The following is a 26,100-nucleotide window of genomic DNA, read 5'->3' on the forward strand; positions in this document are numbered from 1 at the left end:
TCTATGCATTTCAATTGAACCTTTTGAATCTCTTAGATCTCTGGTTTTGTTGATATCTGGATAGACATACATATGCACAATGCTTTTGTAGTGGGTGGCAAGAGTTTTTATCCTCACTCTTTTTTATGCCCAATGATGAACTATGAATTTGTTTTGGTGCAGGGATTACATGAATGCTGTCTCTTTCAAGTCAGAATGCTTGGGCCAGACTTGCTAGTATTCTTGGCTTGGCAGGCTGTGATGGTTTATATGAACGGATGGACGGTGTTTGATTAGATCTGATGATTCCCATCAAGTCCTTCTAGATTTGGAATATGCAGTACAAATAAGATACTGCGTGTTTGCTTTCTCACACAAAGCTACTATGGCTATACTTAAGCTCGCAATGGGTGAGACCCTGAAATATTTTGTTAGCAAAGATATACAAAAACTGCTGAAGCGGAAGGACAGTGATGCTGGTGAACGAAGTGAGTGCCATGACCTTTTAACTAAATCAAGCAACATTCTGTATGTCTTTTAAAAACCTTTGGCAATGTAATATGCATTTCGAAAATCCTACTGGGTTCTGGGTTCCCAATTTGAGTCCTTTTCCTGCTTGTGGGCTAATATGCTTGTACGCATTTGTTTTCCTGCATTCTGAAACCATTGACATGTTTGCTTTGACAGCAAGGGCACTAGATGAGCTACGATCATCTTTGATAACTGAATTTCGTACAGCTGAAGGTGCAAAACGTCAGCAACAACGCTTTTGTGGCCCGAGAGTTGCTTTATCTTTCAACTTCATTGTGGCTGTTGTTATCATTCTTATGAATAAGCTGGTAACTTTACCATTGCACAGTGGTTCTTATATGGATCCTTAACTGTAGTCTCAAAATGCATTACAATACATTTGTAGTATGAATGTTCCCCTGGTCATGTTGTAACTTGCTAACAGAGGCCGATAACAGAAAAATGCCAAAAGCACATGGCAGTTGAACAGCAGTGTGAGAGTCTCAATCAAAACTTACAACATGATTCAATTTTTCTTCTTCCGTTGCCCTTTTCAGTCTAAAGTGCAAGGTTTCTTTTAGTATCACACACAAGTGTTTGCTTATGCTTCACATTCTGGATATACCTGGCAAGCTGGTGGGCTTTAAGGGAAATCTTAAAGACAACTAAACTTTGGAGACACATTTTCAGGAATTCGGTATAGACAAGGAACTGCATGACAAACATGAAGTGGGAATGCTGGAGACCCATGTGACTCAAATTCACAATTCAAATAATTTATAAATGTTTATTTTGTAGTGTGTAAGCTAGATCAACAAGTAAATCAGCTTTCAAAGGTAGGTCGTGTAAAGAGCATGCCATGTCATTCATATGAGAGAGAGAAAGAGAGAGAGAGTAACATTAAGGTCTTCAAAAGGCCCAATGGGTGTATGAGAACAAAAAGTAGTGTAAATGAAACAATTGGAAAACTATACATAGATCTTTATCCTGGATGGGTTTGTCCAAAAGCAGGGCCTAAAGTCCCTGGGGGCTCTAGTGTCTCCGAAATGGGTATGAGATCTGCAACTGGCATCAACTATTAGGCTCCATGAATCTCGTTCGTGGGCAATGTGCCAAAGTTTGCTGTGAAGTAGTCTAACCATACGAGGCACCTAGACCTACTGGTGCTATGAGAGTGTTAATAGAGAAAGATGAACAGTGAAAGACTTGAACCAATCCCAATTATACAACGGGAATAAGCACAGCGGCTGTTTGGAAGTTAGAAGGGATCAATGCTTGGATAGAAAGAAGTCCGAGTTGATTGAAGATGCTTCTATTTCTAAACACTGGCTGTCTTTCGCCAATTCCTGCCTTCAAACACACACGTAGGCCCACTTTGGCTGCTTGACTCCTGAGGCTTAATGATTGGTTGATCAGTCAATGAGGGAGGGAGGGAGGGGGGTTTGCTATTTATAAGACCATCGAGGTCCTATTTGTGAGCCCTTGTCAAAGGAGACGAGTCACCCAAGGGGTGGTGAATTTGGTGTTTGTTGTGCATACATCTAGAACTACATCTTCAAGTTCTAATTCTCAAGGCAAACTTGGGTTGACACCCATACCAAACATAACCTGTTCAATATTATCATAGGCAGATCTTGACCAATCAAATGGCTCTCAGTGCTAAACACGTGCAATGTTCCACTAGAACTGATGTATCCTCTTTGCTGTGTTGAGTTGGGACTTGAAGTTTCTAGATACTTTAGGCAATCAGAGTTCAACTAAGATAGGTTCCTACTCATGATGATTGTTCTCAGTTTGTCAGGTAGCCAATGTGTCAAGGTAATCAAGATGCAAGCGAAATTTGCCAACATCAAAACTCAAAGGCATGGCCCATAAATCGTACATCTTCCACATCAAAGGTGGGACTAATGAAATGGTCATCTGCTACATCGAGAATGTGGCTAATGAACTGGACATTTGCCACATTAGAGGCTAGTGCACTCACCCCATGAACTAGGCATCCAACAATCTTGAGTTTTGGATAACTATCCCATCAGAAGCTAAAACATCTGCCTCGACGGAACCTTGTAAACCCACACATGTGATACATCCTAGCATCCCATACCACTAGAACATACCCCATATACGTCTTACAATCCATTACTCCTCAGCTTGCAAGTACTCCAAAAGATTTCCTAAGGTTGTTAGCAATCTCTTTCGGTAAACAAATTGAATCTTCTTGGGAGAATAAATCTATTTGAGAAACCTATTGATTTCAATATCAACAAAATTTGGTTTGAATCTTGATCTCTACAAAATATAGATGCGTACGCCAAGATCCATCAAAACCGTCTTTGCGAAGCAAAGAAGCTTTTACCTCATTCCAGAAATTCACCAAATAGGAATATAGATGTATCCAGAAACCTTGCATGTAGCAGATCCTAGCATCCCATACCACCAGGACATACTCCATACAAGACCCCCTTTAGACGTAAGATTAAGTGAAGAGTGATCAATTCCTTTCCAATCCTACCTTGACACAACCAGACTCCCACCCGAAGGACATAGACTTTCAGGCTAGCCCACTACATCAATGTGCCCCATATGATATTTGTTGGATTGTAGCAACACACACATAGATGGAGCAAGCAACAAGCGATACGTGGAAGCACAACACTCAGAGTAGATTGATGAGAATGAGTGAAGTACAAGTGAAGTGACATGATAAGGTCACTTACACACTCATGAGAGTGTGTACATACGTTCGGGGAAAAAAACCTCCTAAAGAGGGAAAAAGTGTCCTGGTCCATTATTAGCTTATGTCTACACATCACTACCATATACATGGCTACAAATCTCCCTTGTAGTGATGATGTGAACATGTACAGGGATCCTGTGGGACTGACCAATCCCCAAATGGCAATAAGCCCAAAGCTTTGCAAAAAGCTTCAAACTTCTCTCGTGTGAGAGAGACTTCGTGAACATATCTACCACATTGCTATATAGAGACATAATCCAAGGCTAATCTCTCTTGCAATGAGCCTCTCCCTGACATAATGATAATGCATCTCAATGTGCTTTGTGCGAGCATGAAACACATCGTTCCTCGCAATGGCTAATGCACTCTCGCTGTTAGTAGTGGCCGTGTTCAGTCCTAAAGGCTGTTTTTGGAATGTCGAATGTCGGTCGTCATAAAGATCCGAACCCGATGATAGTCACTTTTGAGATCTATCTTGGAAAAGAACTTAATAGCATTGAGTCGCTCAAAGATATACTCAATCCTAGGCATGGGGAACTTGTTTTTGGTTGTGAGCTTATGGAGTGTCCGGTAGTCTATGCATAATCGTGTAATAGGTGCATCAAAGGGCGAGGACAAGGGAGGATAAATCCAGCTCGGAGTAATTGGGAAAGTTGTTGCTTTAGTTCGCCCTCCAATGCCTTACAAAGGTGATAGGGGAACTTACTGGGCGGTTCTGTCCTGGGGACCAACTCAATGTGTTGATCTTCACGAGGATTGGGTGGGAGCTCATCCTTCAACATAATATCTTGATATTGTGTGAGGAGACCTTCCATCCTTTGCATCGAAGGGCTTGGTTGTTGAACAACAGATTGCTGGCTCTACAGACATAAATCAAAGCACATTTGGCTCCTTTTTTCATGGCTCTTTGGGCTTGGATATGGGAGATGAGTGGAATGCCAAGAATGCTTCTATCTCAGCGAATCAAGACAGGCTCAGGAACACTATCAACAATTGTGAAAGTGTCATGCCTCCAATCACGAATGGGTGCATACTCTCTAAACCATTGAATTCCGAGAATCATTTCACACCCCAAAATAGGTGAGACAATGAAGGCCGGTTGAAGTGTGGCCTTTTGAACCTTGAATTCAAAACTGCTATGCCTTATGGGAGATATGAGTGCGAAGACTAGGTGTGAACCGTCTACGTCCAGATGATGGGGTACTTATGTTTTTAGCCAATTGAGGAGAAATGGCAGCCTTAGAGCTGCCCATATCGAAGAGGACAGTTAACTGTTGTCCCTTCGCTATGCCATAAACATGGATGAGGGCTTTTTTTTGCCCCTCAACCTCACCCTCCTACTTATCGTCAAATACCACTATTGTTGGTACTGAGTTTAAAGAAGGTAAGAGTTGCATGGCATTAGTGGCCGATGTTGGACGTGTGGATGAAGCTGTAGTGGTGGCTACTGTGGAGATTGATTGTTATGTACCTAACACTAATCCTTGGGATTAGGACCTAATTTGGTCAGGGTTCTGGAGCCTTGGGATTAGGGGAAGGTTAGATGCAGGTTGCGGGTGGCTAGGGTTCATTATTATTGATAATCCATGGTTACTTGCTATTTATAACTGTATTGTTATTTATAGCGGCATTAGTCACTATATAAGTGACTTACGGGCTATTGTGACTTACTCAGTCATGGAGTTGGCTGTTGGTCTTTGCCTAGACCGGACCCTAGCCATGGACATGGCGGTTCACATGCAGTCTCGCTGAAGGTCCTGTAGGACAAGCTCTAGTGGTATGGGACGCCAGGGCTGTTTGGCTTGGCATGTGGGGAGTGGAACTGTAGCCTTGGTATTTGGGAAAAGCTAGTACCTTCTAGTTTCCTTTATTTTTGGCACCCTCCTTTTTTATACTGGGAAGTGCTCATGGGTGTTTTCCCCCCCTTATAAAACCGTGGGATTGGGGGTCTTTTACTCATCTTCCTTTCTCTGGATGTGACGAAACTTTGGAGATGGTCTATTGGGAGGCTTCACAATACGGTTTTCAACTCTGGTGCGTGGAGTCTTGGTAAGTGGGTAGTTTTGCGTGTTTTCTCGTCTTTTCTCACTTAAAAATTTCTCTCTTTAATTTCTGCAGAAATGGTACACAGTTTGCAATACCACCTTTTTTATCCTCTATGAAGCCTCAACTTCTTTTAATGACGACCTGTCGGATCATGAGAACAATCCTCAACCTGGTGGGGAGCCTATTGAGGTGGAGCAGGAGGCGGGCCGACTTACAGGTTGATATCTAGGAGTTGAGGGATCGAGTGTCACTCTTACAGTGGGCAGTTCTTGGATTAGCCCCTACTCTAGGTCCAGTTGCAGTCCCACCTTTCACGCCGGACGTTTTTGCGGGCGAGAGGACGGAGAGGACACATGAGGTTCTGGACTCTTGGCTCAACTGGTGGAATGTGCACTTCAAGTTTCACCCTTTCCCAGACACCTAGAAGATTCAGATGGTGAGGGCTCTCTTGAGGGGGAAGGCTCTTACCTAGTGGAGAATATGGGCAGATTTTGTGGCATAGTTTCGTGATGAGCTCCTCCAGACTGAGGACGAGTTCGATGTTGTGGGCAAGTAAGCAGACTTGGATATGCGTAACATGTCGCTTGACACGTATTTACAGAGATTTAGGGAATTGCAGTCTCGTGTAGGCCACATGGATGCTACTACTTTATGCAGATTCTTTATCCGTGGTCTTGCCCGAGGTCACAATCTCAAGGTAAGAAATAACCATAGAAGGACGCTTGAGGATGCCATCAAGTATGCTAAAATTTTTGAGGAGACCATAGCTAGCCATAATCAGAATAAAAAACATGTCTCTCGGAAGTCTCACACTCTAGGTAGTTTTGAGCAAGGTTCCTGACATAAACGTAGGTTTAGGTTTGGCAAGGCTTCGTAGAATAAAAATCAAACCCAGGTTTCGAGGAAATTTGGTCTGATGAAAGAGCAGAAAACCCACCATCGAACTTTTCAAGATGGCGGGTGCTTCGTTTGTGGCCATATGAAAGCGAATAGTCCGCAAGCGAAGAAAGTCTCCAAGGCAGCTCACGTGACCGAAGTAAAAGCTAACCCTAGAATTTCTTTTGTTGACACTATAGTTCTAGATCGTACTGCCAACATGGTATGTAGCTTCAACATGTTGGTCTTTGGTCCAATGATCTTATATGGATGTACGGATCGGTATTGGGGAAGACCGTGCACATCCTTTTTGACCATGATAGTGCTCATAACTTCGTTAAACTTGTGTAGACGCTGAGAGTGGAGACGCAGCCAAGTGATCATGTTTATTGCGTGAACCTGGCAGCAAGACATGACAGATTTGGGACTAGCGAGTTTCTTAGTTGATGATCTCTATCCAAGATTATACAGAAGCCCTAGATTTCTTGATCATGGATCTAGATAGGGTTGATGTTATTTTAGGGAAGGAATGGTTTTACAGCCATGATGTTCATGTAGATTGGAAGGGTCATACTCTATCCTTTGTTATGGAGGGTCTCCCTATTTGTCTTCAGGGTGATTTTGCGGTCCCACCCTCTACTTTTGCAAATTCAATAGAACTCCATATTATTATTGTAATTCAGATTATGAGGTATATGAGTGTGTTCTTGATCCCCTTTCATCTAATGTTGATTGTAGTTTGAATACGGTTTAGTTGGATGCTTGGGAGATGCATGCTTTAGAATACATTAACACAGATTTTGCTGATGTCTTTCCCGTTGAATTGCCTTATGGTTTAGCACCTAGTAGGTCGGTTGATCATAAGATTGATTTAGTTCCAAGTTCTTAACCTGTGATTATTGCACCTTACAAGATCAGCCAATTGGAAGAGGATGAGATTGCTTGTCAGAATATCTCCAAATGGGACAGATACATAAGAATAAATCTCCCTTGGCAGCTCCAGTGCTTGAGGGGAAGTATGTTATGTATGTAACACTAATCCTCGGGATTAGGACCTAATTTGGTGAGGGTTGGGAAGCCCTGGGATTAGGGGAAGGCCATATGCAGGTTATGGGTGGATACGGCTCATTATTATTGATAATCCATGGTTACTGGGGCTATTTATAACTGGATTGTTATTTATAGTGGTTTATGGGCTATTGTGACTTATTCAGTATGGAGTTGGTTGTTGGTTTGTGCATGGACTGAACTCTTGCCATGACATGGCGGTTCATAGGTGGTCTCGTTGAAGGTCCCTTAGGACAGGCTCTGGTGGTATGGGATGCTAGGGTTGACTGGCTTGGCCCATGGGGAGTGGAACCCTATCCCTGGCTTGGGGGTGATTCCTGATGTAATCTACAATTGGTAGGTGAGTTTGCCTGCACCCTTCTATATGTACTAACCTTGTTTGTTATCTTGTGTATTTGGTGGTCCTAAGGGGGCTTTACAGTTGGAGTCGAGAGGACTTGTCCTTTGCTCCACATGAGGCATAGCTTATATTGGATTTCAAGGAGAGGAAGCTTAGGAATAAGTTAATCCTGAGTATAAGATCAAGTGGAAAGATAAGACTTGGGAGACAATTGCTAGTTTAGAGCATAGATTCCCTGATTTTGTCTCGTAGAGAGGAAAGGTCTTAGGAGGAAAAGTTTGTTATGTACCTAACACTAATTCTTGGGATTAGGACCTAATCCGGTCAAGGTTGGGGAGCCCTTGGATTAGGGAAGGCCATATGGAAGTTACGGGTGGCTAGGGTTCATTATTATTGATAATCCATGGTTACTAGCTATTCATAATTGGGTTGTCATTTATAGCAGTAGTAGTCACTATATCAGTGACTTATGGGTGAGAGCATGTGATCCTTGCCATCTCGATAAGCCATTGTATATGGCCAACCCATGTGCACTCCCGAGTGTGAGAAAATGCCTACCATAATCTGTAATCTCCCCCTCATCCTCTGTTGATCTCTGCAACCCTACATCCTTTGCCATGACCTCCCGGTACATAGCCTCTTGAGTATCATACAGCTCTGTCTGCTCTGTGCTTGTATGTGCATTAAAGTCTCCCAATAGTAATATGTCTCCCATGCTGGCAAACCTCATGATATCATCATATAGTGGCGTATAGGGCGACTCTCCTGATGGTGCAAACTTGGAGTGGGCTGGGGGAAAGTAGCATACGGCCACATATAGCTTATTCGGACCCACATGTACCTTGCATCTGCATCTCTATGTACCACATGTATTTTGTCATGAAGCTCCTTCCTGAAAAGTATTGCCACTCCTCCAGATCCTCTGGTACCTCCCACTGTGCATGGCTGAGGGCGGAAAACTGATTCCCATCTATAACCCCGCATGTCAGGAAGCCTCTTGTTTGTGCACTGATGGGTCCCCGAATACATAGCAATATCATTGTGTCTGAAAGTATCCTCAAAGTATCTTGCATCTGTTCTAAGGGCTCCGTTGCAATTCCACACCGTGAATTGCAAGGTCTCATAGGCCGCATACCATCAAGCGGGCCCCCTCTCCGTAATGATGATTGCCATCTTTGTATACCGCCCATTTCCCCTCTTTCCTTGCCTCAAGCACACACGGCATGTGTTCCTTCCGGTGTGCTATCTGTGCCGTTGTAAGGTCCTCATCCAAATAAATCTTTTCCCTCTTAAGGGCCATCCTTTTGGAGAGGAAGGCCTTCTTCTTCTCCAAGTCACCAAACCTGATGATCAATATCTTCGTCGTGGTTTCATCTCTGCCTACTCGCCATGCTCCGGTAATGGGTACATCAGTGGCTCAAATTTTTGTTGCAAGAGCTTTTGCATCCTCTTGGGGATTTCCCTTATCTTCCCACCCAACTACGTGTACATGTAAGGCACGTGCCTGTCTCTTGGCTTCCTCTTCCAATGTAGCATTCATCACCTCTACTTTATTGACTGGTGTATCCTTCTGCTTTTTTACTACTTCAATCCATGGGTTGACTTCCTCGATTTTTTCTTTGTGGCTCTGGCAATTTCAGCACATGAATGCATTCCCTTCTCACGTGCAACCACTTTTGCCTTACATGATTCCAAAGTGTTTTGCATTTCTGTGATGTCTTTTTTGCGGTCAGCCATACATGTCTTCAAAGTGCCTTCGTGCGATGCAACTGTTGTGCCAATCTCCCGGAGCATGTCATCCTTCCATTTTTGCATCACTTTTTTCATTTCCGTGTGCATCGAGGCTTGGGCTAATTCCATCTCAACCCGTACTTGGGCTTGCATTTCTCCCCTCAATTGGGCATATATCTCTTCCTTCAGCGTTTCGTATATCACTTTCTTTTGGGCCTGCTGCTCAGTCCATTCCTTTTCAAGCTCCTGTTGCATGGTGTTCATCTCTGTCCTTATGTACAGTTGTATCTCCTCATAAAGGGCCTCATCTCGTCGGGCCATCTCAGCAGGCGTAGAGAGAGAGAGAGAGAGAGAGAGAGAGAGAGAGAGAGAGAGAAGATAGGGAGCTTTGCACAGTTCATGGGTACTGGGTCCCAATTACCTAGTTAAAAGTCCCCATTGTTGCCAGTGTATTTGCTTATATTGCTGCAAGATGAATGAGTCATAGTCACAGGGGACGGAAGGGACGGACTGTTGGAACGGAGGGACGCCGAGTCGAGACGGTTCAGGAACGGGGACGGCAGGGGACGGTCAGACGTCCCCTGGAGGCATCCCTCACAAGGGACGGTGAAGGGGACGGCTGTGGGGGACGACACTGTGGGGGGACGGCAGGGAGCCATTCTACGCAGTCATAGTGGTTTCTTTTGCCGGTTTCTAGCTGTTTGCGGGGCCATTTCTAGCCGTTTGCCTTGGTTGTTTCTAGCCATTTGGTTTGGCCGTTTGGGGAGGCCTTGAGCCTTTGAGGCTTGGGCCTTGGCCCTTGCCTCTCTCTTGCCTCTCTCTTGCCTTGAGGTTTGGCCTTTAGGCTTGAGCCTTAGGGCCTTGGGCCTTGGGCCTTGGCCCTTGCCTCTCTCTCTCTCTCTCTCTCTCTCTCTCTCTCTCTTGCCCTTGCCTCTCTCTCTTGCCTATCTAATATCTATATAAGAACAAGGCTACAAGGCTACAAGCACACACACACCCCTTCAAGTTTTCAAAGTTCAAGCAACTCTCTCTCTCTAGTCTCTCTCCCTCAAGCTTCTTCTAACTTAGTAACTTCCAACTTCCAAGCCTCTCACACAAGGCCCTACTCTCTACTATCTAGACTCTCTCTCTCTCTCTCTCACGGATCACCCGAGAGGAGAGGGTATGCAGATTGTGCAGAGAGGAGGTGGAGAGTGAGGAGCATTATGTATGCAGATGCAGAGCATATACAGCCATCAGAGAGAGATATCCCATTTTATTCAGAGAGCCACATTCCCTACGCCAGATCTTTGAGACAGCAGACCAGCGCATACTGGGGCGATACATTCTAGACATACAGCGCCACAGAGAGACATTATTACAGGCTCAGACAGCTCCAGAGGGGGGGCGACAGACACAGATTACTACATTTTTTCAGAGATCCATACCCCTCCCAGCCCCTACACGGCAGGGAATTACTCTCCAGAGAGCAGAGACTCTTAGAGCCCGCAGGAGACAGAGGACACCTGGCTTTCGGACACCACGCCTATACCAGAGAGAGATGACAGAGATCAGAGCTCAGTTTCACAGAGAGGGTGCGGAGCGACTGGCTCGCTTCAGAGCACACCCAGGCATGTTCTTCAGGGAGCTGTGGACACCCCCTTCACTGATGTATACCATTTTATACCCCCAGTATGGTACAGGATGGAGCTAGCTAGGTTGCATATCATGATTGTATACTCCATGCATATAGCTTTGCATTCTCCTAGTAATAGAGCTCCATCAGATTCAGCTTTTTTATTCAGTACTTTTTCATTTTGTTGGGATGACAGAGGATACCCCACACAGGTACACTGATTTGTCTCATAGGCCGAGTTCGGTCTTTTGGAAGACGTTAATAAAATCTTTCTTTCTTTCTTTCTTTCTCTCTCACCTCTCCCTCAAGCGTCTTGAGTCTTACTGTCTTCCAATTTCCAAGGCTCAAGCCTCTAGGCCTCTAGGCTCTCTCTCTCTCTCTCTCTCTCTCTCTCTCTCTCTCTCTCTCTAGTAGACGTTAATACAGCTTTCTTTCTTTCTTTCTTTCTCTCTCTCATTTTGTATCTACTTAATTATTAATTATTAAGTAGAACAAGTGTAGAGCAGAAAAACTAAAAAAAAAAGTATTTTTTGAGTGCCGTTCCCTCCCCCGTCCCCGTTCCCTACTTATGGCCATCCCCCGTCCCGTCCTCGTCCCCGTCCCCGTCCCCGTCCCCCGTTACCGTCCCCCATTCCTTGTGACTATGTAATGAGTACAATGAATGGGCTTGGTCTGCCCTAGACTGTGAACTGACTTGAATTAGGATCGCCTCCCAAGGGAAGCACCCTACTCCTTGGACTTAGTGGCTACCCAATACTCTGGTAAAATATTTCTAATGTAGGCAAGTATTGTACATGTGAACTCCACGTTTTCCTCCACCAACACAGCTGGTTGAGAATCATGATGATTGTACCTGTGGAGTGGCTGAGATTAAGGTATTTTGATGACCCACAAGATTGGAAGTTTCCGACACAAGATAGAGATGGAAGGTGATGAATGAGTCAACTTCTTGACAGCTCCCACAAGCACAAAGTCAAAGAGGGCTAGGATCATATCTCGTGGAGCACATCACACCATCTGGAATGGGAAAATAAAAAACCTTGGAGGGCAAGGAGCTGCCCACATACATCAATTGAACCGTTTGAAACAGTATGATGTCTGTGAAGAGTGCACGTGACATCTCCTCTTGCTTATCTTGATGACGGGAGTTGCATTGCCTTGAGGGCTTGATGAACTAGGTCCTCGCGGTAGGATCAAATGGAATAAGGTTAGGCATTGGTTTTATTGAGGATTATTTTCATATTTATCTAGCTCCACCATGATTAGGTTTAGGCGAACATTATGTAATACTTCCTCTGCTTCTGTTGGTTTCTTGCAGGCTCCTTGAAGACATCCTTGTCCAACCAAACCGCTGCATGGGATCCTCGATCCTTGACCTTAGTAAAAAACTGGCACTTGTGACAGGTGTCGTGTTTTAAACGGTGCAGGATCACTTGTTCTGGCTCTAGGACTTATGCATCATTGATGACATCAGGTTGACTCATCTGATACATCCTATGGAGGAGGTCCCATATAATGCTTTGGCCAACTGACGTGAAACAATGAATGCATAGTCAAACTGGGTGGTTACATGGCATCCGATGGAGGAGGTCCCATATAATGCTTTATAGAATTGACGTGAAACAATGAATGTATAGTCCAACTGGTTGATTACATGGCATTGTCATTGATCTTCTTTTCATTTAGGACCAAAACTTTTGAATGACAACTTAGGGCATTGCTTGCCCACTTGCTTGAGCCATTGCTTTTAATCCTTAGGTAGATCATCCAATTCCCTTTTGAGAACTTGACGTACTTGGGATGCTTATTTTTCTTGCCTTGTGTAGGCTTCTTGAGCTTTAGTTAATTGCAGCATGATAGATTTCTTGATCTCCTGATAAGACTCGGGAAAATTTCAGTGAGAGTTCTGCTTTATAAAAGAGTGCTGACTTTCCTTCATTGTGAGCTGTTTAAACTTTGGCCAGTACTGCATTCTTTTAGTTCAGCTGCATTGGGGCGAGTTATTCTATCATCATATATTTGTCCCTTTTGAGTTTTTTTTGACTGTTTGAGAACCTTTTTGTGAGACTACAATAAAATCCCAATCCATCATCGGCACGGCTTTGGCTGTTTGTCTTGGGGGGAGAGAGAGAGAGAGAGACCAATCCATTGGCTTTGGCTATTTGTCTCGGGGGGAGAGAGAAAGAAAGAAAGAAAGAAAGATTTTATTAACGTCTTCCAAAAGACCGAACTCGGCCTATGAGACAAATCAGTGTACCTGTGTGGGGTATCCTTTGTCATCCCAACAAAATGAAAAAGTACTGAACTAAAAAGCTGAATCTGGCTGTGCAATAAGTACAATGAGTGGGGGAGGGGATGGAGCTCTACTAATAGGAGAATGCAAAGCTATATGCATGGAGTATACAATCATGATATGCAACCTAGCTAGCTCCATCCTGTACCATATTGGGGGTATAAAATGGTATACATCAATGAAGGGGGTGTCCACAGCTCCCTGAAGAACATGCCTGCTCTGAAGCGAGCCAGTCGCTCCGCACCCTCTCTGTGAAACTGAGCTCTGATCTCTGTCATCTCTCTCTGGTATAGGCGTGGTGTCCGAAAGCCAGGTGTCCTCTGTCTCCTGCGGGCTCTGAGTGTCTCTGCTCTCTGGAGAGTAATTCCTTGCTGTGTAGGGGCTGGGAGTGGGGTGGATCTCTGAAAAAATGTAGTAATCTGTGTCTGTCGTCCCCCCTCTAGAGCTGTGTGAGCCTGTAATGATGTCTCTCTGTGACTCTATATGTCTAGAATGAATCTCCCCAGTATGCGCTGGTCCGCTGCTTCAAAAATCTAGCGTAGGGAATGTGGCTCTGTGAATAAAATGGGATATCTCTCTCTGATGGTTGTATATGCTCTGCATCTGCATACATAATGCTCCTCACTCTCCACCTCCTCTCTACACAATCTGCATATCCTCTCCTCTCGGGGGATCCGTGCTGCTCTGCCAGTCTCGATCTCCAATCGATGTGATGAGACGTTAAGCTGACCAATAGCTACTCAGGAGCCATGTGGTAAAAAGCCCTCCATGTATCTAGGCCTCTCTATAAATCCATCATCAGTGATACTCATGAAGTGATCTTTGTAGTATAGCATCTTCGGTGGAAGAGGCTGTGTAGGCGATATCCATGTCTCTCGTGTATAGAGCTGCCATAGGTCCTGTCTCAATACTCTGTTCCTCTCACTATGAGAGAGACGGATATGTGGTGCATCCTTGTCATACCGGAATGGTGGTAGATGATCCATGTCTAGGCCATGTTGTGAGAACCAATGTGTGACCTGTGCATACTATGATCCTCTGTCTCCTGCCTTAGCCAGCTGTCTAGATGCCTCAAAAGCTCTATATGACAATCTGTCCTGTGGCATCTCTCTGAATTTGTCTAGCAGGCATATAGTCTGGAATATGGCCTCTACCATCATAGGAGGCGCAACAAACTCTGCTCGGATAATGTCATGAGGTACTAGCGTGCCATCATGAGGGCCTGTGGTCTCTCTATCTGTGTCCACCAATGGGTAGCAAGGCCTGGTGCCCATACCGCTGCTCCATACATCAGTGCCGGTGTGACTAATGTGTCAAATAGCCACCCCTTCGTCCGGGGCTCCTGAAAATGCACTTGGTGGCACTGTCTCTCTAGCATAGCCAATGCTGCATATCCCCGTGTCAATCTAGCTCTGGCTGCTGAACCCATGGTGAAGCGCGTGGCTGCTGCAGAGAAGGTAACCCCTAGGTACACGTATGATGTCACCACCTCCACCTGGCGTTCTGCGAGAGTGAATGTCAGCTGACTCCTGGCCCGTCTCGATGTATGAAAGACCATAACCTTGGTTTTCCCAAGGTTCATAGTAAGACCCCTCTGTGTGCAGAAATCATCGAGTGCATGTAGATGCTGTTGTAGACCTCCTGAAGACTCAGACACTAATACAGTATCATTAGCATAAAGCATAATATGTACTGAGGTACCTGCTAGATCAACTCCATCTCCGCCTCCCCGTGTAATGAAGTCAGCCACCTCATCAATGTATAACCCAAATAGCGTGGGGGAAAGTGGGCATCCTTGCTTCACACCAATGGTGCTAGCAATAGTCTCGGACATACCTCCTAGGCATCTGACTCGCCCAAAAACCTGCTCATATAATGCATAGATGCCCCATGTCATATCTGTTGGTATGCCAAGAGACTGCAGGCACTGAAAGAGCCTCTCTCGTGGTACTGTGTCAAATGCCTTTCGGAAATCCACAAAGCAGCAATAGAGCTTTCTCTTCCTCACTCTGGCTTGATCAATCATACATCTCAAAGTGAATACATGGTCAGTGGTAGAGAAAGCTCTCCTGAAGCCTGCCTGCCCTGATGAGCGTAAACCTGCTCGCTCAGCATATAAGCTAAGCTCTTGCTCCAACACTGCACCATAGAGTTTGGCCAACACATGGCCAACCATAACCGTCCTGTAGTTGCTCGGATCGAGCATATCCCCTGTTTTGTGGATCGGCACAATGGTGTGCATCGTCCACTCCGCAGGCAAACCCTCTACTAGTGCCCTCTTAAACAGGTGTGCAAGAAAAGGAGCCAAAGAATCTACTGCATATATGAGATGCTCACCCTGTAGGCCCATATGGTCGGTGGCCTGTCCATGCTGTAGGCGGCGGATAGCTTCCTTTACCATCGAGTGGGTAAAGAAGCTAGCTGTGGTACGTCGAGGCTCCTGTTGCTGAGGTATAGGTGGCTGCTGTGGGGCGTGGTACAGGCCCTCTGCATATGTGTGCCATGTCTGTGGGTCTGCAATGGGTGTCGTTGTTCGGGGCTCTCTGAAGTGCCGCCATGAGATAGGGCTATCTCTACTCATGAAGAATTGGAAGATCTCTAGCTCCTGCATCTCTGCGAAGGCGCCTTTTGTGGCGAGTAAGTCTCCTCATCTCTCTCCTCGACTCCTGCTCTGTGATGGCTCCCAAGGCTCTTTGTATGCGGAGCCCTGAGTATAGGGCTCTGCACTCGTCATCACACCATTTGTTCTGGGTAGTCCCAGATCTCGCAGGCTCTCCTGAGTGGACACGATGTGGGAAGCTCTGTAATGCAGCCGTGTGTAGGAGTGATGCCAGCTAGGTTGTAATGGTATCCATAGGTGCCAGGGGATCCATGAGTAGGAGCCCATCCTCTACTCTGCCAGTGTATATGTCTGCCATGTCATGTGTGAAGTAGATGGTAGTGTGTGGCGTTGGTATGTGGGGGGCTGGTGATACTGGTGATCCGGCTAGTGAAAATGCCAAGTATGTATGATCTGCCCCAATAGGACGAGGTGGGATGGAGAATGAGGTGACAAGCTGTGATGCCTCCAAAGACCCCATAATGTAGTCCACCACTGTGCCTCCGGTCTGTGTATGACCCCCATGTGGGAAGCATGTCAGCCCTCCTGATCCCGGCCACTGTAGCATCCTGTTATAAATAACGAGACGATGCCTGGCTCTCCCAACTCTAGTAAGTGGTCCCCATAATGTCCTCTGTTTGGTCCAGTGTCCTCTTATGCCCGACTAGCCCCTATCTCCTTTGGATCCACAGGGTGGAGGATCTCCATGTCATCATAGTCATACACCTCACACTGTCTGCGGTGTGTGTGGGCATGGAAGTCACCCGTAAGAAATACTTCCCCTAGTGTAGAATAATGCATAATCTCCTCTGACAGACAAGTGTATGGCGAGGCTCCCGTCTCCTCCTGTGGCATGTCCTCTGTAATGACATAGGAGGATCCTGATGGAGGAAAGTAACATAGGGCTATGTATATAACCCTGTCCTGTGAGAGCTGTAAGCTGATCCACATGTATCTGGCCTCTGGATCCTGTGCTACCACTCTCAGTCTCCCTTGTAGCTCCCATCTGAATAGAACTGCTACTCCCCCCGACCCTCTCAAGGTACCCTGGCGTGTGGTCCTCTTGTATGCTGACTCCCACTGGAATCCCTCTACTCGAGGTAGCCCTCTCTCTGGGCTCTGATGTGTCTCTGTCAGAAGTATGATGTCTCTCCTCACCATAACATGCTCCAGTCGTCCAGGCTGCACCCATAGTGAACCATTACAGTTCCATACTGCCATGTGTATCTCTGTCAGTGGCCTGGTCTGTGTCCCATAGGCCCCAAACCACTAATCCATGGGCCGGCCATCAATGATGACCCGACCATCTCGATAGAAGGCCTTCTTGCCTTCTCTCCTCGCGTGAGAGTGAGAGATTTTATTAAACGTCTATGAAAGACTTAAGGGTCTATGAAGCTAAAATGAGCACATGCGATCCATGGATAACTGGATGTCATAAACAGAAAAAAAAGATAACTGGATGTCGTAAACATCCATGGATAACTGGATGTTGTAAACATAAAAAAAAGATAACTGGATGTCGTAAACATCCATGGATAACTGGATGTCGTAAACATAAAAAAAAGAAAAACTTTTGTTAAAAGTAAAACAGTCCCATTCACCATGTGAGCTTTTATGAAGAAAGGCAGAACTCATGTAGAGTCATCTTCTTCAGTGGGTTATAAAGGAGCAATGTCCACCTCATGTGGTGGCACCTATCTATGGCACTGAAGTATGCCTTCGATCTGCAGCTGGTAGGTGGAGGGCCTAGTTCTCCGAGGGCAGGAATGGAGACACTACACACTCCCTTGTGATTCCCTTGGTGCATGGGGCGTGAGGGTGCGGGCTCGGATTGTCGTCCACGACCTACATGCTCCATATGGCTCTGTTGGGCTTGGGTGAGAGAGGGAGATTTTATACCAACGTCTATGGGAGCCAAATACGATTCATGGGACAAATTTTAGTTGGGCTGTGATGGCCTCAAAAACTTGATCAAGAACAATAATAGAAAAATCTACTCACTACTTGTGTAGCTTTGTGGTCTAGAGTTACATCAGTTAAAGAGTAAGGGTCTGTTGGCTTGGGGATACAAAATTCGTGAATGATGGCTCTTCCATCTTGTAACAGTGCCAACTTACCCGCCTTGGAGAGAGAGAGAGAGAGAGAGAGAGAGAGAGAGAGAGAGGTTGCTAGCTTGAAACTAGCAGCCTTGTTATGATGACATAGATGTGGTGGGAAAGTGACTGATTGGAGACGTCCTTGGTATTTGCAGCTGTTGGGAAAGGTGGGATTCAATTATCCTATAGCACTTACCGTTGTGCATTATGGGGTGAGCTGGATTCTGATGGCTGTCCTCAATGCATTTTCGTTGATTCCTGCAGCACCTGCATCGAAAACGCCACTTACTTCTCTTGTAGCTCTTGGTGTGGTCATGTCATTTGCAAGTGGCCTTGCAAATGTAAGCCTAAAATACAACAGGTAAAGTTAAAACAACCTTGAATAGCTTATGATCAAAGGCTTCTCTCTCTCTCTCTCTCTCTCTCTCTCTCTCTCTCTCTCTGTGGATGGATGTCATATGATGAACTCTGCTGACAAAAAGACTTGTACACGGGCATTGCCCAGTGTAGGTTTTTATCAGATGGCCAAAATTGCTGTGACTCCAACTATCGTGTTCACTGAATTGTTGATTTTTGGCAAACGAGTTCCTTTTCAAAAGGCACGTTTTCACAAGGCATATACTTCCTCTAGGTAGAGCATTATTTCGCCTCTAAAATGAGTTCATTCGTGGTGGCATTGGCTTTGGTCTTGTGCAGGCACTTTCTTTGGCAGTAGTCTCTTTTGGTGTAGCAGTTGCTACTGTTACAGATCTGGAGTTCAATTTATTTGGTGCAATGGTTGCTCTCGCTTGGATTATTCCCAGTGCTGCCAACAAAATTCTGTGGTCCAATCTGCAGCAGCAGGACAACTGGACAGCTCTTGCGTAAGCTGAATTTTATCTTTACATATCTGCAATGCATATATAGATTTGAGGTTTAAGTTTTGAATACATGATGTGTGATGCCAGGCTAATGTGGAGGACCACTCCATTCACAGTTCTGTCGCTAGTAGCCCTCATGCCATGCTTGGATCCACCTGGTCTCCTTGCATTCAATTGGAACTTTCCAAATACCTTGGCCATCTTTATCTCTGCCATTTTTGGCTTCTTGCTGCAATGGTCTGGAGCTCTAGCCTTGGGGTAAGTGCAAATTTGGTGAGGCCCTACATTGCATGTCCTTTGGGTTTGTTTTCTTATAAGGACCTGGTTTATTTTTATTATATGCTTTGCTAACATTGTGTGTAGGGCTACATCTGCTACTTCGCATGTCGTGCTTGGTCAGTTCAAGACGTGTGTCATTCTACTTGGAGGATTCCTTCTTTTTCAAGCAAACCCAGGTCCCAAGAGCCTTTGTGGAGCGACTATGGCATTGAGTGGAATGGCCATGTATACGTTCTTAAACATTGGACAAGAAGGGAACGAAGCAATTGCAAAGCAGAACCTGAATAAGCAGCAGCAGCAGCAGGCTGGGTTTTCCAATCTAAAATCCCATCAGCAGGGTAAGGTGAACAAATTACTATTCATAGAAAATGATTCTGTATGATACAAATTCTACGTTTGACATACGATTCTCTTCTCCTTTTTTTTTTTGCTTTTTTTTTGGGGGGGGGGGAAGGGAGGGGGGGGGGTGTGGAGGCTTCTGGGTAGATGGTAGACGTGCTTCCATGAGTGAGAAAATTGAGTAGAGAGAGAGAGAGAGAGAGAGAGAGAGAAAACTTGAACGAAAAGCATTCTTCTTTATCGGCAAAATGGTAAGTGCTATTTATGTAAAGGGGCTTGGATTGGCGGCAACCATGGTCAATATTATTTTTAGGCGCATGCCATGGTTGCCTTGTGGCATGTTTTATTTTGGTAGTGTTTTTTTTTGGGGGGGAAGTTCAATCAAGAAACAGTACAAGAGCCAAGGCTCGAGGATTAAAATACACACCATGCAATGCATAGCATAGCATAGCAGCATGAATGTCTAGACTGGGCCACATAAGTGGTTGAAAACACCAAGACAAGCCAGAGGAAGACTTACAAAAACCAAAAAAGGGGTAGTCTTTCCATTCCCTCCTCGTGCCACAAACACAAATTTAGAGAGAGAGCTTGCATCCTTGACCTGGCAAACAGCAACAAGTGTGTATTTCAGTCGTGGTCGAGATACAAGAAAGGGTATGGGAAGGTAGGGTTTGAAGTCTACATTGGGCTCTCTCTAGGCGTGCCAAGCTCTGATGTTCTGCACTTTCTTTGAATGGGTGTCAATACGAACATGACATGGCCTCAAAACAGACATTGGATGGTATCCATCTGTCAAAAGTTAATAGAATGACCATGAATCTTGATAGATAGAGAGGAATGAAAGCTCTCGTATATAATTGGTGGCGATACATCCGACGTAGCAGGACCATCTACTAAGCAAGAATGGAAAACCAGACAAAACAAACTTGGCCTACATGTAGTTCCTTTGGGCTCAAAACCATGAGTGAGGAGCTCACTTCTAAATATGTCTCTGTTGGTTCATCATAATCTCTCAATGAATAGAAAACCAAAAAGACAAGTCCAATTTTGAAATCTTGTGGCATTCCAAGTTGTAATTGAAAGAAAGGTATGGTAACTAGAAGATTATTTTTCAGATCACATTGTAGATGTTTGATGGAATAACCGAAGTGTCTAAGATTTCATTGCAAACACAACTTATGTTGTGTGCTGAAAGGTTCAATCCAAACTTGTATTGAATGGTCTAGTGTTGGTGGGTTCCGTCTCAATAGGTCTGTTAGACAAGGCTCTCCATTGAAAGATTGGAAGTCTCTATCGTCTTCGTCTTTACTATAGTGGCATGCTTCTGGGAACTCTTTAATGGGCTACTCTATTTGGTGGGGACACACTATTTCCATCTTCCCTTAGCTTTGATAGATATTCAAGGGGCTAAAAGATTGAATAATGTACCTATAATGCATTCTTGGGATGGTCCTTTATTTGTCTAGAGGGCTGAGGAGATGATGCTCATGTTCGGGGGTACAAAATTTGATCTACCCTCACTGAGGATTGTCTTGAATAAACTTAAGAGGCTTACATGTGTATGAACTTTTATGCTAATTACTGGAGGGGTGATTGGACATGGATGGGGGGCTCTCCTCTAGGATCTTTGGTGTCTGCAGGTATATTTAAGTAGCTAATGAGCTTGGATATGGACTTCTTTGATCTTAACAAGTTTTAGAGGGTCAGGTTCACTAATAGATGTTGGTATGCTAGATTTAGTACTATTTGAAATTTTGGTCCACCAATTCAAATGAAGACATTTCTTTGGAAAAAGTTCACGGGGAGCTCTCTCTATTGGGGTGAAGATACGAATTGCCTCTGGGATTTGACCTAGATGCAGGTCTGGAATTGAGGACTTGTGGCATGGGATGTGGAGCTGTCGTGCATCGAGATCCATGGGGGAATTTATTTCGGCCGAGCAGTTTGTCAAGAGTTTATTTATTTATTTTTTGACAAGCTTCGGTTCTAGGAGTTTCGCATATGTGGACTACGGGGATGAGGTAGCACTTGGCGTCTCCATGTCAGCAAGTGACAAGACATGACCATGCATGACCATACATGACATGGACATCACTATGGACACACATACATGGTCACCATGATAATCATGTATGTCATCTCCAAGCTGAATAGGCCATCTACATGCCTGTGGAGAGCACTCCAAGATTAGGGAGGGTTGCTAATACACAAGATTCTATGTCAATGCTTGCCATGGACTGTTGATAGAATATGTGGTCTGTGGTTGGAATTTTTTGTCCATACTGAGGATACATTGTCCATGATGCGGGCTGAAAGGGTTGTCATTGATCGGTATCGTGTGTAAAAGGGTTCTCCATAATCGTCATCGTATGTCCATGCTTGGAATGGGCTGCAATTTTTCAAAAACCGTAGTCCATGCTCTCAATGGTATGTCCATGCCTATGATTGGTATTGTGTAAAAGTGTTGTCCATAATCGTCATCGTATGTCCATGCTTTTTCAAAAAGGGTAGTCCATGCTCTCAATGGTATGTCCATGCCTATGATGTTATGGCCATGTGCTGTCCATTGAACAAGGAGGGCTACCAATGTTGAAAATAAGCTGCCTACACTCTGAATGGGCTTTCCATGGTCGGAATGGTCTGTAATGCGGTCCATGCAGTCTTGGGTTGTCCATGATTGACATCGTATGTCCATACTCCAAATGGGCTTCAAACACTCAAAGAGGGCGGTACATGCTCCGATTGGTATGTGCATACTTGTGATGGTACAACCATGCTTGCCATGGGATGTCCCTAGAACAGGGAGGCTTGCCAGATGCTGAGAATGAGCTGTCCATACTCCAAATGGGCTGTCCACGGTTAGAATGTCCTATCCATGCTCTGAAAGCGTACTCCTTGCGGTTAAAGGGTTTGTCCATGATGGACATTGTATGTCCATGCTCGGATGGTATTTTCATGTAGGTTATTTCTTATTTCTTTCATGGACAAGCTTATGAATGCACATTAAGCTATACATTTTCATACTTCTGATTTAGCATGGTACCTCTTATGCTTTCATTTCTTTTCACAACAATCATGTCTTCAAATCTATTGTAGGACTAGGTGTTAGTGAACTTTTCACATTAAAAGAGGTAATATGAATATTATATAGTGAAAGAGGTTGGTCAGAATATCACATCCATAACCAGTCATCTGGGCCATCTGGTTGCAATGACCGTCCGATTGCGAAATCCAATACAGTCAACTGGGCCATTTGGTCACAATGATCGCCCGATTGCGAAGTCCAATATATCTGGCATCGTTGCCTCCCATATACGAATCTTGTTTGGGCATCGTTGTTGTCCAATGGGCCATCTTGCATCGTTGCCTGCCATATACAAATCTTGCTCCTTGGGCTATTGGGCATCGTTGCCACCCAAACTACAGCATGTCCAAATAACTATTATAAGCATAATAATGATCAATTCCAGTCCAATATATATACGTTGAAGAGGGCTAGAGGTACAATCCCTTCCTCTTGAATTTGTCTTGATTGCAAGACGTTGATATATCTATACTTCAAATATATCTGGACGAATCACTTCCTCATAAGCTCGTAGTATATCTGGATAGTCCTTGAAGTACTTCTTTGGTATCCATTTCGTATTCAATAGAGAATAATTCTCGAATTCCAAGAGGAACTTTCTGACCACTGTCTTTTCTTTTTTTCTCATAGAATGAAACACAATCTCTTCTGGCTCTTCCACCCGTGGTGGATCCTTCAAAACAAGCTTCTATGGGAGTAACCTGTACATGGTTTCAATAAACTGTCATGGAAGGCATTATGTGTCCTCCAATGATCTAACGGTCCAACCAATAACAAACATTGTTGATCTTCTTGGTATCCTGAGAAAGGTTCATATACCATCGTTCCTTGACTTTTGCAATCCAAAGATAAAATCTTCCATAGAACATTCAATGGGTGCAATAATCTTGCTAGCTTTTGTTGGTCAAACTTGTCCTTTTGACAAACCAAACATTCTCAAACATATAACTCAATGTTCTTTCTCATTCAAGGCCAATAAAAGTAGCTTTCCAAAGCTTGAGTTGTAGTCAGTATGCTTCTTTGCCTTGTAAAAGGTGGAGCATGGCTTTTCTCTGTTCACTTTTGGCCTCGAATCCTTTGTGTCCCATAAATGGGTTTGCATCATAAGAAAAAGCCTTTTTGATGACATAGGAAGTCATGAAATCTTTATTCTACAATCTGTTCCAAAACATCTTTGAAATCCTCTTTGGTAGCATAAGGATCCTTCATTAAAGTGAAATCCATATGGTAACCTATAGAAACCGCATGGTGTCTCTGAGATAATGCATCTGCTTCCTTCTTGTCGTTGACATTCATAGACCACAACATAGCCAGCTTGGTTCGAGACTGCTCAAATGCAATGTCATCATGTTTAACCACAAAAAGATCTAGAATAACCAACACTGGTCCTTTGCTAGCATAAAGTCTCAATGCTTCAAAAGGGTTTTGTTTCAGCTTTGGTCTAGAAAGATTCCACATCTTTCTTTGTCGAAACATGCAATTGGCTAAACACCACTGCAAACCACTCGTTGAACTTCCTGCCATGATGTGAACCTCATAATCTTGTGATCTCTCTGGCTTCTTTGTCTATCTTTCCCTTACTTATCCCTATGAAGCTGCATCTGAGAGAGGAGGCCTAGGAGTAGCTTCGCTGTCTCCTCCATAAGAAACAGAATGGGTAGCTCTAGATCCTTGTGCAGTAATGACTCCTTTGGCCCAAAGATAGGCTTTAGCAGCTTAAACGCCTTCGGCTCGGTGGCCCGATCCTTGATGAAATCTTCAAACATTCGAGCCCTTCTTTGGTCTTGTTTCCTCTTGGTTCTCCAAGCAAGGACTTCTTCGTCTCTGAGAAATCTCCTTAACTGTTGAACGTCATGATACTCTTCTGATGACCTTGGTTCCCATCTTGAAGTTGTGTATTGGCCTCATAGTTTTTCCCTTCATTAGGCCCTTGGTCTCCTTGTGCTCTTGACATGGCTTTGTCACCGGAAGAAAGTTTCTTCCAGAGAAATCCTACTTTGATACCACTGTTAAGCCTAGCGGGGCGTGTCGTGTGACAGACTCAACCACATGTCCAAGAGATAATCATAGAGAGAGAGAGGGGAGAGAGAGAAGGGAATAGGGATCTTGCATAGTACACCACACTAAGCGCGGAATAAGCCCCGCCTCCTTTTAGGAATTTATTAAAGAACAATCCATGAGCATGTTGGCCACAATCAATACAATCAATGAATACAAAAGCAACCAAATATGCCGATGTAGAATCCCTAAGTAGAAGTCGGTGTCGAGGCACGAGATCTCTAATGTCGAGCACACCATGGGGATGACCCACAAGAATTCTCTCATTGGGCTAGTACCAAATCCAATATCCAAATCCAAATCCAAGTCCAAGTCAAAATCCAATGAATCTAAGTCCAGATCCAAATCCATGTCCAAGTCCAAGTTCTAGTTCCAATCCAAGCCTTAGTCCAAGTCCAAGTCCAAGTCCAAGTCCAAGTCCAAGTCCAAGTCCAAGTCCAAGTCAAAGTTCTAGTTCCAATCCAAGTCCTAGATCCACTCGCTCATCCCATGAATATTCGCCACAACTCCTATAGCCTTGTTGATGAAGAAAACCTTGGAAAAGCTCTTTCTGGCAAGAAAATTGATATAAACCTATTTTTAATGGTTTTCGGGTGATAAAAATCTTCAAAAAGTAATTTTTAGGGTTTTTGAAAATTTTGAAGGGTTTGTGGAATTTCAGTCCATACAGGTCCGTATGGCTGTACGGATCCGTACAGTCATATGGATGGATGATGATGTGGTGTTGCAATTGATGGAGGCATTCTGAATCAGCGGGCAACGATGAAAAACTCTATGATTTGGTTCATGATCAAGTAGATTATGATGGAGAAGAGGATCTCCACACTTCAACGAAGATGGCAACGCGATAAAGAAGTTCTTCAACTTGATGCTCAAGAGAGGCTCATGCTTCTTTTTATATACTTGGGGAAGCCTTGCTTTGTGCCAAAAAGTGATGCTTTTGCCTCTTACTTTGCTTTTGGTCTTTTCTTCTTTTAAATATTTTATTAATAGTCAAATATAGCCAAAGTTCATGATTTATGCTTGTCTCTTCAGGGCCTTGCTTTTTGGCCTTGGAGTTGCTTTTTGGAAAAGCGGCTTTTAGCTTTTTGATCCAGCTCAGTGTCCTCTTTCTAATGGTGTCCCTAGGTCGTAGTCAACATAGTCTGACTTTTTGCTTTTCTTGCTTTTTGACCAAGGATAGTACTTTTTCTTAATCAAACCTTATGGACTCTGTCCTCATGTCTTTTTCCACCTGTCTGGTGTCCGGGCATGGGTTTCATAATGTGAAATAGAGCTAGGAGGGCCAATAGTTACAAATATGGCATCCATCGACGAAGACAATGAACATAACCTTCGCTAAGAAGCTTTAGCAGCCATCAAGGACACAATACTTGATTTAACAAAGGATATATAAAGACACCTTTAAACATTTAGAAAATCAAACAGAACAATCAAGCACACGGTCATAAGCAACCTTCATATCATCCATGCAAGAGAAAACTAAGGGGACATGAAGTTTGATGAACCATGTGCAAAGAAGGTAGAGAGTAATAAATAATATCATTCCAAATTCAATTGATGTATAGAAAGGAGCACTACATCAAAGT

At 44.3% G+C, this 26,100-nt stretch overlaps 1 protein-coding gene across 2 annotated transcripts; it reads left to right on the forward strand.

The window, feature by feature from the left end:
* The first annotated feature begins 162 nt into the window (after positions 1-162).
* On the forward strand, positions 163-25,282 carry LOC147621093 (nucleotide-sugar uncharacterized transporter 2-like). 2 transcript variants are annotated; one of them, XM_086823809.1, is made up of 8 exons: positions 163-467; positions 667-818; positions 18,046-18,251; positions 18,396-18,489; positions 18,587-18,753; positions 18,838-19,008; positions 19,114-19,367; positions 25,173-25,282. In XM_086823809.1, exons 1-8 carry the CDS (start codon positions 365-367, stop codon positions 25,223-25,225), a joined length of 1,200 nt encoding a protein of 399 aa, XP_086679935.1. In that variant the 5' UTR covers positions 163-364; the 3' UTR covers positions 25,226-25,282. The 2 variants fall into 2 exon arrangements, with proteins under 2 accessions (XP_086679935.1, XP_086679936.1); XM_086823810.1 differs by lacking the exons at positions 19,114-19,367; positions 25,173-25,282 and having other exon boundaries at positions 18,838-19,012.
* Positions 25,283-26,100: the final 818 nt, after the last annotated feature.

This window comes from Cibotium barometz, chromosome 30 (assembly GCF_041138505.1).
Source record: "Cibotium barometz isolate CiBa-2024 chromosome 30, ASM4113850v1, whole genome shotgun sequence".
Classification (NCBI taxonomy): Eukaryota; Viridiplantae; Streptophyta; class Polypodiopsida; order Cyatheales; family Cibotiaceae; genus Cibotium; species Cibotium barometz.